At 42.1% G+C, this 14700-nt stretch overlaps 1 protein-coding gene across 1 annotated transcript; it reads right to left on the bottom strand.

Moving 5' to 3' along the window:
• Positions 1-3398: 3398 nt before the first annotated feature.
• Positions 3399-11134, bottom strand: mrpl12 (mitochondrial ribosomal protein L12). The gene is given in 5 exon segments (NM_001006885.1): positions 3399-3869; positions 5176-5313; positions 5401-5478; positions 7074-7251; positions 11026-11134. Coding segments are annotated over 5 exon segments (570 nt in total). The 5' UTR covers positions 11085-11134; the 3' UTR covers positions 3399-3752.
• Positions 11135-14700: the final 3566 nt, after the last annotated feature.

The following is a 14700-nucleotide window of genomic DNA, read 5'->3' as shown; positions in this document are numbered from 1 at the left end:
CGTGGTACAGTGACTAATATATTGCAATGCATGAAAAATGTTCCCAAAGTTTACGGGCCTAGTTATTTTATAGCTCAGTTTGATAAATAGATCCCCCCATATAAACAGCTGATGTTACGCTATAATAGGCAGTTCATAAAAAGTCAATTTTTCATTATTTAATGTAGTAATAAGTCAGTTCATTGGGGGCAGTGGGATTCACCCTAAGATTAAACCCTACACACCTTTCTGCTGTTGTCACAGTGATCTGTGTTGCCACTGCTTGATATGAAAGTTGCATAAGTTAGTAAATTGCATAAATTTAGGGGCCAAATAACCGATTACAGGCGTGGGATCCGTTATCTGGAAACCCAATATCCAGAAAGCTCGGAAATGCCATCTCCCGTAGACCCCATTTTAATCAATTCAGATTTTTAAAACGGATTTATTTTCTCTGTATTAATAATAAAACAGTAGCTTGTACTTGATGGTAACTAAGCAGCATAAATCCACATTGGTGGCAAAACAATCCTATTGGGTTTATTTCATGTTAAAATTATTTTTCATAGACAATGTATGGAGATCCAAATTACAGAAAGATTCCTTATCCTGAAAACGCCAGGTCTTGAGCATTGTGGATAATAGGTCCTAAGTTTTTTAATTCATTGGTGGTTAGTGGCATTTGCCATAACTTCAAACCTACCTGCCTTTGTGAAGTTGTTCTGTGTTGTCATTGCTATCTATGTGAGAGCTTCCCCAAGTAGTGATGCATACCTCCCAACATTTGAAAATGATGAAGAGGAACAACATTTTTTGCCCATGCCCACTATGTGGCCACACCCCTAGATGTGCCGTTTTTGCACACCATCAAGCTGTCCCGGATACTTACTGAAATGTCCCGCAGTGCCTTTAAGTGTCTTCTCAGGTTCTCTCGGCTCCTTCTGTCAACGCTGTCTTTGGACCTTCACAGCTTCTTCTTGTGCATTTGTCTTTGGCTCTTTCCAGCTCCTTCGGGTCATCTTGGATTTTTGTCGTGGGTGCTGATGCTCTACTGCTCCATTTTTTAAAAAACCAAGCTTGGCAAGTCCCTGACTGTAACAAAGGTGTTTATTAATAATTACATTAATTAATAAGCACCTTTGTTACAATCAGGGACTCAACAAGCTTGTTTTTAAAAAATGGAGCAGTAGAGCTTGTAGAGTAGTAGATAAAGGCACAGCAGCACCAGTGTAACTTTTGTGACCCACAGATTGAGCAGCACCAGTACCCACCCTGTTCGTCCTGAATTTGAATTGAAATGGCTTGCTATGCCTTACTCACATCTCACAAGGCTTGCAGACATTCGGAAAAGGACCAAGATGACCCGAAGCGCCTGAAGGAGCCGGAAAGAGTTGAAGACAAATACGCAGGAAGAAGCCATGAAGAGCCGAAAACAGCGGTGATAGAAGGAGCAGAGAGAACCTAAGAAGACCCAAAGACGAGTGGTACATTTTGGCAAGTATCCGGGACTGTCCCACGTAAAGTGGGACAGTTTGGACCTATGGTGATGTGCGGGTCAGGAAAAACTCAACCTGCACCCGACCCTACCCCACAAAGCCTTAACTAAACTTAACTTGCTAATTTTTTTCAGTATTTAGCTTGCCCAAAATGTGATGTGACCTTGTGAATCAAAAGGGAATCTAAAGCTGGCCATACACGTTCAGATTTTAGTCTTCTTCCAATTAACGTTTGGATATTGACAGCGATCTAAAACGAACATTCAGAAAGAGATTGTAGGATAAAGCCCTTAAAATAACAAATGGGATGAGGTTCTGAACATGAAATAGTTGGCAGACCCCACGTATACGAAAGTGACTTCCTGGAAATGCATTGTGGGTCCTCCAAGGACACTGTCAGATACACAAATGCACAGATTTTTTTTATGGGTTAGATTTTAACAGGTCATGTCCTGCAACAGCACAAGATTTTGTAGGAGCCTAAAAAAATCTGATCTCCATCAGTAATGTAAAAGTAAAGTCGGATGTTCCCTCTTATTCATTCTGGGATATGTGCACAAAAATGTTGTGCACAAATTTTACATGTGTGCATGTTTTTAAAAACTGTGTGCTCAACACAATTAGTCGTGTGCGTATGCAGGAGCTCACAGCTTAGAGGGAACATTGGTTGGATGGTGTTTTGTTCCTGCATCTACATCCAACAGTCAGTGTATTTCAGTGAGAAAATTAAGTCTGTCAGACAGCATCAGATTTGATGTCGTGGGATGAAGACACAGCATGCAGCATTCCCTTCCGACAGGCGAGTTGTATAGGAGGCAATGCTTTCATGTTGTTTATGTAGTTTAATGTCAGTTAAGTCGAGTGGGCCCTCATTTTCTTTTTTTAGTGGCTTTTGTTCTATTAGCCATTTTAGCCAATAACTGGTTTTTGGCTTAACAGCAATTTGAAGGTCAGAATGTCAGCAACCCAAACTGTCCTTTTACTGTCCTATGTATGTCCTGTATTTAGTTAACCCTATGGTTGCTGACTCCATTATGCCAAAAGCCTGGCACATACCTTCAAGAAACGCACCAGAAACTGGTCCAAATATAAAGTTAACGTTAACTGCAAAAGATATTTACAAAAGCACAGAAAAAAGAAAAAGCCACCTTGTTACAGACCAAATGTGAACAGCAGTCTCTTGGTGCATGCACCCTTATATCCCTAGCCACTGATGCCTATATAAATAATAACCACCAGGATAAAAGTCTCATTACACCATCAATGAAAATCAGTCTGCAAGGGACAGGTAACTCATGGTTTACACAGACGCCAGAACAAGCGGAACCACAACCCTTTTTGATCACATGCAAAAAATAAAAATGTTTTATAAAACAAAGATAACTACAGAATAGTATACCTTATGGTTAGGCCTTAGGGGTGATTTTATTACTTACTATAGCCCATTCTGTACTGCTCTGGCTACAAACGAGTTACACAGTCAGCTGGAGCCTTCTAAGCAACTCAGGAAAGGCCTGGAATATAGCACCTGATGTTCAGACTAGGCTCATTTCACCATACAATTGCAAGCTAAGTGTAGCCTTTTCCCTGAAATGGAGATTAGTTGCTTATCATTCTTCCATAAATAAGCAAACATCACTGGGGAAAATGTACCTGTAGCCAACGAGTGCTTAACCATATGCGCTTGCTGCAACCACAGGGGGGCCCTGTACAGAGTCTTTCCTGAATTTAAAATGGTTCAATAAATATTCTCATTTGGCCTGGCTTTAAATTCAAAGTGAAGTAGTAATCATTGCCAGAAAATAAACGATGTGCCCGATATTAGCTTGGCTTTCTACTTGCCAAGGCAAAAATGATTGCCAGAGGTTTATAGAAGAAATCAGTGGAACAGGGTATGAAACGAAAGAAGTAAAAGCAAGATCAGGGTGAGAGTTTAATGTATAAAACAAGATTAGATAATGCACTGTTAAGCAGTAGATGGTAAACAAATTGAAGTGCTTTAAAGGTCAAAGACCTTGCTAGGGAGGAGAAAAAAAAAATCTATGATGCCCAACATTGATGCAACTCCGGGGATACGCTTCGACAGAGATATAGCTGAATATATATATATCTTAGATATCTCCACTCCCATCTGACTGCAAGTGAGAAATAAACAGGTTTTCTTATTTTGCCATCAAGTGACCTTATACAAGTTCTCCTGCCAGGGTGCTGGGGGGACCTTGTCCAGAGTACCAGTGACCTCCTTGCTAGTCTTTAGTCTTTAAGAGTCCAAATGATTTACTCCAGTGCAACCTTCCCTCCTGCTGCCTCCAGGGCAGCTTTTATCTTTTCTGCTTCATCTTTGGAAACATTCGCTTTTATCTCTTGGGGGAGAGCCTCTACGAGCTTCTTGGCCTGTGCAAAACAAAAACAGGCAATTAAAACACCACAGTTACAGTAAAAAAAAAACCATGTCCAACCAGTAGACCAACAATTATGTTTTTAAATAACATTTTTGTAGCTTAAGGTTAAGTGCACATGGGGGTTTGTCGCGGAATCTCTCTGCCTCTTTGTGCATCTACGCTAAATTCCCTTCAGTTTGCCTCAAATGGGGAAATATCTTCCTTACTCCAAGGGAACAATCAGACCAGAACTTTGTTATATGAATAATACTCTTGATGCAGGAAGGTGTGGCCTACATAAGGAAATAAATAGGACACAAGGAAGTAGGGCACATCTGCCAAACAGTATTCTGTTAAAAGGACAAGGTAATTCACTGTGGTGAAGCCTGTATTAAGGTCCACTGCAACCCCATGCACCAGACCTAAACGTGTCTCCTATACCTCCACCCTGGATATCAGCAGGATATCCAGGGCCACCCTGCAAAAGCTGCTTATATGTAATTACACCCCGACTGTGGGTGTGCTGATATATATTTCCAGTGCATCTTCCCCCAGACTAGTGCTCCAGTACAGAACAAATAGCACAGTTCCAGGGAACTTTATTACCACCATCTTTGCAGTATCTCCTTTGCACTTTCTAGGTTTATGCATGCTTAAGTCTAGTAAAATCCTACAACTGTGTATATCCCCAACTCTGGGAGTCTGAGTGAGCACAAAGCATCCTTGGGAAATATAGGGAAGATGGTGGCATGGTAAGAAACTCATACAGGTGAAATAAAGGCCAAAATATACCCATATAGCAGAGAAAGTGGTTCACCGCATGCTAACCAGCCCAATAATGTAATTGTGCAAAAACGTGAAAGGTATTTTCAGGTAGATTTGTTGCCTACCTGAAATTGCCCTAAAACTGCTTCCAACAAGGGAGGGAAAATACAACGAAGCTCTATCCATACTTCTCTAGGAACATTCAAGAGAAGAGAACCATTCTTGAATCAAATGGTCTGCCATTTCCGCTTTGCCTCAGATGGTAAAAAAATCCTTCCTGATTTTGAGAAGGCAATCATACCAGTCCCTGTATCACCTTTGCTCTAAAACTTAATTTTGGTAATCCTGTATTTTACCTCTTGCAAATAAAGGTATCCAACCCTTTCTTGAAGCTATCTAAGATATCTGCCAGTACAAACACTTAAGGCAAAGAATCCCATAACTTCACAGCTGGGAAAATGATTGAACTGCAATGTACTCTGAAGTGAAGTGTCTTTTTTGTCTATTCTGAAACCACTTTTGCTTCATTAATCGATTCTATGTATTTCTCTCACCTGTACCAGGTTCAGTCCTTGAATACAGTTCTTCACTTCTTTGATTAGTTTGACTTTATCTGTAGCATTTACTTCTGTCAATTTTACTGTGAAATGTGTCTTCTCCTTCTTCCCTGGAGCTTCTGCCTCTTCTGCAGCCTAGTATAACACAGTTAAACAAGTTATTTCAGCTACTGTACATGGCTTTGGAAGAAACTGGAAATTTTATCTTTAACATGTCTCTACCTGAGAAGGTGCCGCTGTTGCTCCAGATAACATTGAACCCATTGGCATCATCCCAACATCCTGAATCTTCAGGGTTTTCTACAGAGTAAAGGTAAAAGGATTATTAATATATTCAGAAATCATTCTGAAATATACTCCCAGCTCCACCCAACACTGCCTGTTTCTGTGGTGATTCTGATGGGTTTAGGCCTTAATTAAAGAGGTTGAAATTTAAAAGGCAAATTACATGGTGCAGAAGGTTACTGTGGGTGACCAGGTGGCACAAAGTCATTTTCAGTATACTTTAGCACTGTGCTATGGGTGGAAGGTAACAGAATGTTGGACTGAAGAGAGGGCCTGAAACCAGAAAGTCTAAACTTAAGATATCAACACCCAAGAGGCACAAAAGGCACTGGGTCCCAGCACCAAAAGTACATTGTACACAATGAGACATAATGGTACATTATATACAATGAGACACAACAGGTACTGGAAATCCAACTGCATCATATACAGCGAGAGCCAGTAGATCTGGTTCCTTTCTATGTAAATAAAAAAGATAAGATTTAATAATTGTGTACTTGTGCATTTTTAAAAAAAACCCTGCAAAAGTTCCAGTATTTTTCAGCTAGCGGATTACTCCTCCTGCCAGTTATCTTTGGTGGCCAAGTTTATCCGGGCACACATTGCTATATGCCCAGTGCAGAATAGCAAGATGGTAAACTAACCTGCCTGAATAAGTTAAAAGAGGGCATAGCTGAACTCATATTCAGTGAGAGTGATGCAGAACTCTAGCCATCTTCTCTCACTTATTTCATAGTTTCTTTCCGCTCACCACTTTGACAGCTTTATACTTGGCTATTTGACATTAGGTAGATATAACTAGTTATATTTCTATTAAATCAATATCCTGTTCAGCTTCCATTCTAGTTTCTGAACTGCAGCTTGGTTGCTATGGTACATGAGACCATAACAACCAAACGGATAGAAATTCCAAAACTGGAGAGTGACAGACACACAAAAGTTAAATCATTCAAAAGCCACAAGTAAAAACAAATGACCATTAATTGCAAATGTTTAAAAAGTTAAAAGTTAATTTTAAGGCAACGTATCCATTTAAAGTGATGCTGTAAGGTGTTCACACTCCCTTCAGTGTGACCCTTCTCCTACAAGGCCAGCACTTAGCGTACACACTGGCACCTGAAGCACAGCACCCCAGATGAAGCAGGGACATGAAGGCTGAACATGCAATGGAACTTTGACTGCTTTGAGGCTCTGTCTGAAGAGTTATAGAAATGTTGTACATGGTACAGCAGCCATATGTCTTAAAAGACATGTAAACCCCACACACAAAAATGTAATCAATGAACAGCCTCTTTGAAATCTTTCAATACCTGCCACACTGGTTGTCCAGAGGTTAATAGTAAGGCTACAGCATTAAAGGTGCTATAGGAATAAACCGTGGAAAAAGCTACACTTTGATTTCATCCCACCCAAGTGTGCCTAGAGTAAGGAAAGGTGATTAGTATAACAAATTAGCATCTACAGTAGAAACCTCATTTTAAGTTTATTAGGGGGCCCTGTCAAAACAAAAAACATGTAAAATTAGGGGGGGAAAAAGCAGCTTGCCTTAATGGGGCTGTAAAAAAACATAAAATTGGGGTTTTACTGTACTATGGTCACTGTGTACCTACCCGAAGTAACTCATTGAACTCAGAAACTTCCAGCAGAGTAAGGCTGGCAATTTGGTCAACCAGATTATGGATTTTAGGTGGATATTCCTTGGGTGCATTGTCCAGAGATGGAGAGGGTAGCGCCTGATTCTTCAGCTCACTGGTGGTTCTTAACAACCTGACCGTGGATATCTCAAATCTGAGGATATTAAAGGGATACTGTCATCACAAAATGATTCCCCTTTACAGTACCTTTTTAACACTGGCTTTAAATGTTCTCATTTTTTTGTTTTATTACAGTTTCAGATTACATATATTAATTAATTAGTTTATAAATACATCCGTTTATATTGCCACAGCTATTCCTCATTATCTCCTTTGCTAGAAGTGATACTGTCAATTATATTATCTCAACTCATCAAATAATAGTGCTTCTGAAGCATAATTCATTATGGAAACCAGAGGCTTTTAAAGGGGAAATTTATATAGTTATAGTCATATTTAAAACGGAGACATCTGGCAAGCCATTGCAATGATTTCCCAGGATTCCCTCTGACTCGGAAATTGTTCCTTAATAAGCTGCAGCCTTTTTTTTTTTTTACTGCTGCCCTCCTGGAAAGATGGGTTGGAGATATAATGTTACATGGCATGGGTTAAGCCAGGGGTCCCCAACCTTTCTTACTCGTGAGCCACAGTCAAATGTAAAAGCAACACAAGCACCATAAATGTTCATGGAGGTGCCAAATAAGGGCTAAGATTGGTTATTAGGCAGCCTCTATGCACACTATCAGCTTACAGGGGGCTTTATTTGGTAGTAAATCTTGTTTTTATTCAACCAAAACTTGCCCCCAAGTCAGGAATTTAAAAATAACTACATAGTTACATAGTAAGTTGGGTTGAAAAAAGACATACATCCATCACGTTCAACCATAATGCCTATATATATAACCTGCCTAGCTTCTAGTTGATCCAGAGGAAGGCAAAAAAACCCCATCTGAAGCTTCTCTAATTTGCCGCAGGGGGGAAAAAATTCCTTTCTGACTCCAAGATGGCAATCGGACCAGTCCCTGGATCAACTTGTACCAAGAGCTATATCCCATAACCCTGTATTCCCTCACTTGTACTGAGAGCTATCTCCCATACCCCTGTATTCCCTCACTTGTACTGAGAGCTATCTCCCATAACCCTGTATTCCCTCACTTGTACTGAGAGCTATCTCCCATAACCCTGTATTCCCTCACTTGTACTGAGAGCTATCTCCCATAACCCTGTATTCCCTCACTTGCTAAGAATCCATCCAGCCCCTTCTTAAAGCTATATAATGTATCAGCCAGCACGACTGATTCGGGGAGGGAATTCCACAGCTTCACAGCAGTAAAAAAAATCCTTTCCGAATATTTAAACGGAACCTCCCTTCTTCTAAACGGAGTGGGTGCCCTTGTGTCCGTTGGAAGGCCCTACTGGTAAATAAAGCATTAGAGAGGTTATTATATGATCCCCTTATATATTTATACATAGTTATCATGTCACCCCTTAAACTACCTGGTTTGGGGGCACTGAGAGCAACATCCAAGGGGTTGGTGAGCAACATGTTGCCCCTGAGCCACTGGTTGGGGATCACTGGGTTAAGCTACCTATGTAAAGTACCAGGAAGGCTGATAATGGTATATACATGAAAATCTAATTGCCATGAATTATGGGGCAAATCATACTTTGGCAGACAAGTGATGTGGGAAGGTGAATGTAGGCCAAACTGACAGCAATGGTGTATAGGTAGAACCAATCAGAGGTAGCGATCAGAAATCAAGGAAACAGAGCTGCAATTCAAAGGGCAGAGACAGCAACAATGCAAGTAGCAAAAGCCTAATTTTAAAGGGGTTGTTCACCTTTAAGTTAACTGCAAGCATGTTATAGAATGTTCTATTCCTTAATTATGTAATCTTTGTAGTCTAAGTTTTTGCCTTCCTCTCCCCAGTTTCAAACAGGGTCGCTGACCCCAACAGACAAACTATTGCTTTTTGAGGCTAAAATTAGCTTCGTTGTTACTTTTTACAACTTATTTTGCTATTCAGCCCTCCTACCATACTTATTCCAGTCTCTCATTCAAACCACTACCTGGTTGCTAGGGAAAATATGTTGCTAGCAACCAGGTAGCTGCTGAGATACCAACCTGGAAAGCTGCTTAAAGGAGAAGGAAAGGTACAATCACTGGGGGCACCCCACAGTGATTGTAAACACTTACCTTACACCACGAGCTGGTGCCCCTGTTAGGAGAAAACCGCACCAGCCCAGGGTAGCTCCGAGAGAGCGATCCTGTTCCTTCCTCTGTATTTGTGCCGCTTGTGCACACGCAGTAGAGTGAAAAGCCGAACTTTAACAAAAAAAAAAACTGCCTTTTTCACTCTACTGCGCATATCAGGAGCACCAACCTGGGGTATAAGGTAAGCGATTACAATCACTGGGGGTGACTAATATTCTGGCACCCCCCCCCCCCAGTGATTTTACCTTTTCCTCTCCTTTTACAAATAGCTAAATAACTGAAAAGCCATAAAAAATGCTCACTTATTGCCAACAATTTCAGAATATTACTGTCTATATCATACTAAAAGTTTATTTAAAGGTGATCTGCCCCTTTACACAAAAATCTAACGTTTTCACTCTATTACACATGCATTCGGCCCAGGGCCATCTGAAGAATGAAAAAGATGATAGGGCCATGGTGCTTGCTCAGAAATAGGTAAATATGATCAAATGGGAGTCTAATATAGGCATCTCACAGTGATTTCAACTTTCCTTCTATCTCTTTTAGGAAAATAAGATTTATATTTTTTATTTTCTTTCATTTTTATAGTTTAAAGTTGAGTGAAGTTCCCAAGGAGAGACGGATTTTTAATCACATTTTTGTGGTTACCAGGTGTAAGATAGCAGAAAATTGGAAATCTAAAATAATTCCCAAAATTGAAGATATTCTTAAAACTGTAGAGTTTAATCTCAATGCAGAAAAAACCTGGGCAATCAGATCAGGAAATTTACAGTCCTTTCTGGTGAGATCAAGTTTATGGCATTCGATATACCCAGATACTAAATTGAATGATCTTAATTAGAGGTTATAAATCCCATAAATCTAATAAATCCAATACATCCTATAAACCCTCTCACAGAGATGGAGACTTTTCCAGTTGTGTTCTCTGCATAACACAATAATTTATGAGGAGAGCGTACTGTTCTTAACTCTTAGCAATTGAATACAACTTCATTAGTTGTAGTATTAGGTGTAGTTGTAGTTATAGTTTTTACTATATGTATCCTTCCTTATTGGGATATATCAATTTATTATAGTAAAATATTGCTCTATATTTTTGGTGAAGCAAAATTTCTTAATGATACAGCTTGACTGTGTTCAATCAATCCTTAGATGGATGCGACCCCCAGGATCTCAGTAGTGTCAGTTTATACGTGTTTTGCACGTTTTCAACGCGTGATTAGTATACGGGTATAAATATACGTGTACATAACAAATTTCTTAACCAACAATATTAAATTATATTATATCACATTTTATCATATGTTGACCAATACTGAATGTATAAGTTTTCAACGGCTGTTATTATTTGTACTACAGATTATTTTTCTGCATAATGTAAATATTAATGTTTGAAAATATTTTAACGCCTTTATTTGGCTATAATGTTTAAAAAATCCCAATAAAAATTATTGAAACTAAAGTTGAGTGAAGTTAGGGGTGTGCTTCCCTACATGCTTTATTTCAGTAGGTTCCACAGGGTAACCAAGATGAACACAAGATGAAACTGCAAGGGTTAAAACTCCAAGTGTGTAACACAGGCAGAGGCGCTCAGGGAGCACAAGGCACATTCTCCCTATTATTAGCAGGAGAGAGTAATGCATGGAAGTAATGAACGAACGCAGACAGCATGGAACACAAGGAGTCAATGATAGAAAGCGAACACATTACCGACGCAGAGCTGAGGACACGGCCTGCAATCTCAGGCAGCAGCGAGTTACAGGGAGCATGTCGATTATTCGCTCAGACAGGACTTCGGAGGTCGCTCACAGTCTCAGGATATTACTCCCGTTTCCTGTTGCCGGCTACTGCACATGGAGTCCTCCAATCCTGTGACCTACCCAGCATGCCTTGCGCCAGCCGCAACAAGGATAACTTTATCAGTAGGCTAGTGTGCATAGTGCCACAGAGCGGCAAGTTGGCAGCTTTCACTCACCTGGGGCAGGGCTTATCGCAATTGGAATTGTATAAAGGACATAAGCTAAGCCTATAGAGGTTATGATTTGCAGCTGGAGTTTTCCTCCTCATGCAGTAGGTGAGCCTAATAAGTTTGACAGTGCGGGCAAATAACTTTATAAAGGGTGAATTAGGAAAAGTGTCAGCCAGATGAATGGCTGTGTGGTATTCAGTCCCCGCAATGCCACCCCACCCGCTAGAATGTAAATCAATGGGATGGCATACACGGCGCTGCGATTTGCTGAAGTCGCCCAAAGATTTCTCTCAAGGCAACGTTCAGCCACTTCGGCAAATTGCAGCGCCGCGTATGCCATCCCATCGATTTACATTCTAGCTGGTGGGGTGGCATTGCGGAGAGATTTGTCGCATGGCAACTAATCTCCAGCAGTGCCCCCATAATACATTGGTGCCCAGCAGTGCCCCCATAATACATTGGTGCCCAGCAGCAGTGCCCCCTAATACATTGGTGCCCAGCAGTGCCCCCATAATACATTGGTGCCCAGCAGCAGTGCCCCCATAATACATTGGTTCCCAGCAGCAGTGCCCCCATAATACATTGGTGCCCAGCAGCAGTTCCCCCATAATACATTGGTGCCCAGCAGCAGTGCCCCCATAATACATTGGTGCCCAGCAGCAGTGCCCCCCTAATACATTGGTGCCCAGCAGTGCCCCCATAATAGATTGGTGCCCAGCAGCAGTGCCCCCATAATACATTGGTGCCCAGCAGCAGTGCCCTCCTAATACATTGGTGCCCAGCAGCAGTGCCCCCATAATACATTGGTGCCCAGCTGCAGTGCCCCCATAATACATTGGTGCCTAGCAGCAGTGCCCCCATAATACATTGGTGCCTAGCAGCAGTGCCCCCATAATACATTGGTGCCCAGCAGCAGTGCCCCCATAATACATTGGTGCCCAGCAGCAGTGCCCCCATAATACATTGGTGCCCAGCAGCAGTGCCCCCATAATACATTGGTGCCCAGCAGCAGTGCCCCCATAATACATTGGTGCCCAGCAGTGCCCCCATAATACATTGGTGCCCAGCAGTGCCCCCATAATACATTGGTGCCCAGCAGCAGTGCCCCCATAATACATTGGTGCCCAGCAGCAGTGCCCCCATAATACATTGGTGCCCAGCAGCAGTGCCCCCCTAATACATTGGTGCCCAGCAGTGCCCCCATAATAGATTGGTGCCTAGCAGCAGTGCCCCCATAATACATTGGTGCCCAGCAGCAGTGCCCCCATAATGCATTGGTGCCTAGCAGCAGTGCCCCCATAATACATTGGTGCCCAGCAGCAGTGCCCCCATAATACATTGGTGCCCAGCAGCAGTGCCCCCATAATACATTGGTGGCCAGTGTTCCCCGCAGCCCCCCCTAATACATTGGCGACCTGCAGCAGTTTTACTTCTCCTCCGTTGGCTCCTCCAGCATGTTCGGATTCTTCACCGGCGACGCCTCTGCACGTCTGTCTCCATGTGAATGAAGACAGGCCCTTTTATAAGGTTGCGCCCCGTGCGTACTGATGGCACATGTACACACGGGGCGCAACCATCCCTATGACCAATGACAGGGCCCGGATTTTATTAAAGGGGGCCAGAGCTACTAGGAAAACTGTAGCACCGCCGGGCCCCCTTTAAAAGTAAAAATGGCCCGGGACAGCTGTCCCCGCTGTGCCCCCCTGATGGCTGCCCTGCAGCCCTTAAAATGGTTCACCAAGCACGAAAGCTGTTTAAGTACCCTAAAGGACCATGACCTTCCAACCAACTTTACAATATAAGATAATTTGCAAATTTAATGGTTTTTAACCCCTCCCCTTGGGTAATGTGGCTTAATTTGAAGCTTACATGATTTTTTGGGGGGAACTTTTTACACTTATAGCACATTTATCCCTACACACAGTTTGGTTAATGTAACAATGCAGCACAATTAATTCCATTCAGGATGTGGGGTCCTGCAGAATCTTGACAAACTGGCAATTTGGGATGTAGAAATATGCAGCCACTTATACCCTTTAGGGGTGGTTCACATTCAGTTTAACTTTTTGTATTTTATAGAATGCCTATTCTTAGCAACATTTAAATTGGTTTTCTCTTCTATTTTAATTTTTAAATTGTTTTTGAATTAATTGCCTTCCTCTTTTGACTCTTTCCAGCTTTCAAATGGGGGTCACTGACCCCTGCAACCAAAAAACTGTTGCTCTGTGAGGCTACAATTTTATTATTATTGTTAGCTTGTATCACTTATCTTTCTATTCTCCTTTATTCATATTCCTCACCCTTTTAGACCAGTGGTTTACAACCTTTTTGGCTTCAAGGACCAGTGTCAAGCATGAACATTGTTCCACGGACCGGGGGGGCGTTCATTTGTGCATTCATCTACGCCTTTCTATGTGCGTGGCTTTCCTCCGAGCCTCTACATGCGCGTTGCGTTGATCGACGCAACACTTTTATACGCGCCTTTCTTTGGGTGGCGCTTTGTTTACGCCGCATTTTTACCGCGGCCGGGAACTGAGGCGGCCCCCTAGAAAGCACCCCGCAGCTCGGCACTGGTCCGCGGACCGGCGGTTGGGGCCCCTGTTTTAGACGACTGCCTGGTTCCTAGGTTAAATTGGACTGCAGCAACCAGATAGCTGCTGAAATTCCAAAATAGGGAGCTGCTGCAAAAAGCTAAATAACTAAACAAAACATAAGTAATAAAATAATGAAGACCAATTGCAAATTTTCTCAAAATAGTATTCTCTGCATAATACAAAAGTTAAACAAAAAGGTGAACAGCCCCTTTAATTGGACTGCACTAGGAAATCCTTTGAGGCCGTAGCAAATAAACTTGGCTGTAGCAAGCAATTCCAGGCAGCAGCTGCAAGGGCAAACAATGAGCCGTATTAAAAGGGGTATAGATTCACAGGAGGAGGGGGTTATTCTTCCACTTTACAGAGCGCTGGTAAGGCCCCATCTGGAATATGCCGTGAAGTTTTGGTCTCCAGTGCTCAAACAGGATAATGAGAGGGGCTCCAAAACATAGCAACCAAGCTGGTAAAGGGTATGGAAAGTCTCAATTATGAAGAAAGACTGGCCAAGTTGGGTCTGTTTACACTGGTGATGAGGCGCTTAAGGGGGAACATGAGATAACTATACATCAGGGCCGCCATCAGAGGGGGAAAGGGGCAGTTGCTCTGGGCCCGGTGGCAGATGAGTATCGATTTATGTACCTCATGCACCTGGGATGTAAAAATATGCAGCCACTTAACCCTTAATGGGACTGCACTAGGCAAATCCATAATGGAGAAGGACCTTGGAGTCCTTGTGGATAATAAACTTGGCTGTAGCAAGCAATGCCAGGCAGCAGCTGCAAGGGCAAACAAGGTTTTGAGCTGTATTAAAAGGGGTATAGA

The sequence above is a fragment of the Xenopus tropicalis genome, chromosome 10, assembly GCF_000004195.4.
Source record: "Xenopus tropicalis strain Nigerian chromosome 10, UCB_Xtro_10.0, whole genome shotgun sequence".
Lineage (NCBI taxonomy): Eukaryota > Metazoa > Chordata > Amphibia > Anura > Pipidae > Xenopus > Xenopus tropicalis.
Note: the sequence above shows the minus strand (reverse complement) of the source record. Positions and strands in the feature narration are given on the sequence as shown.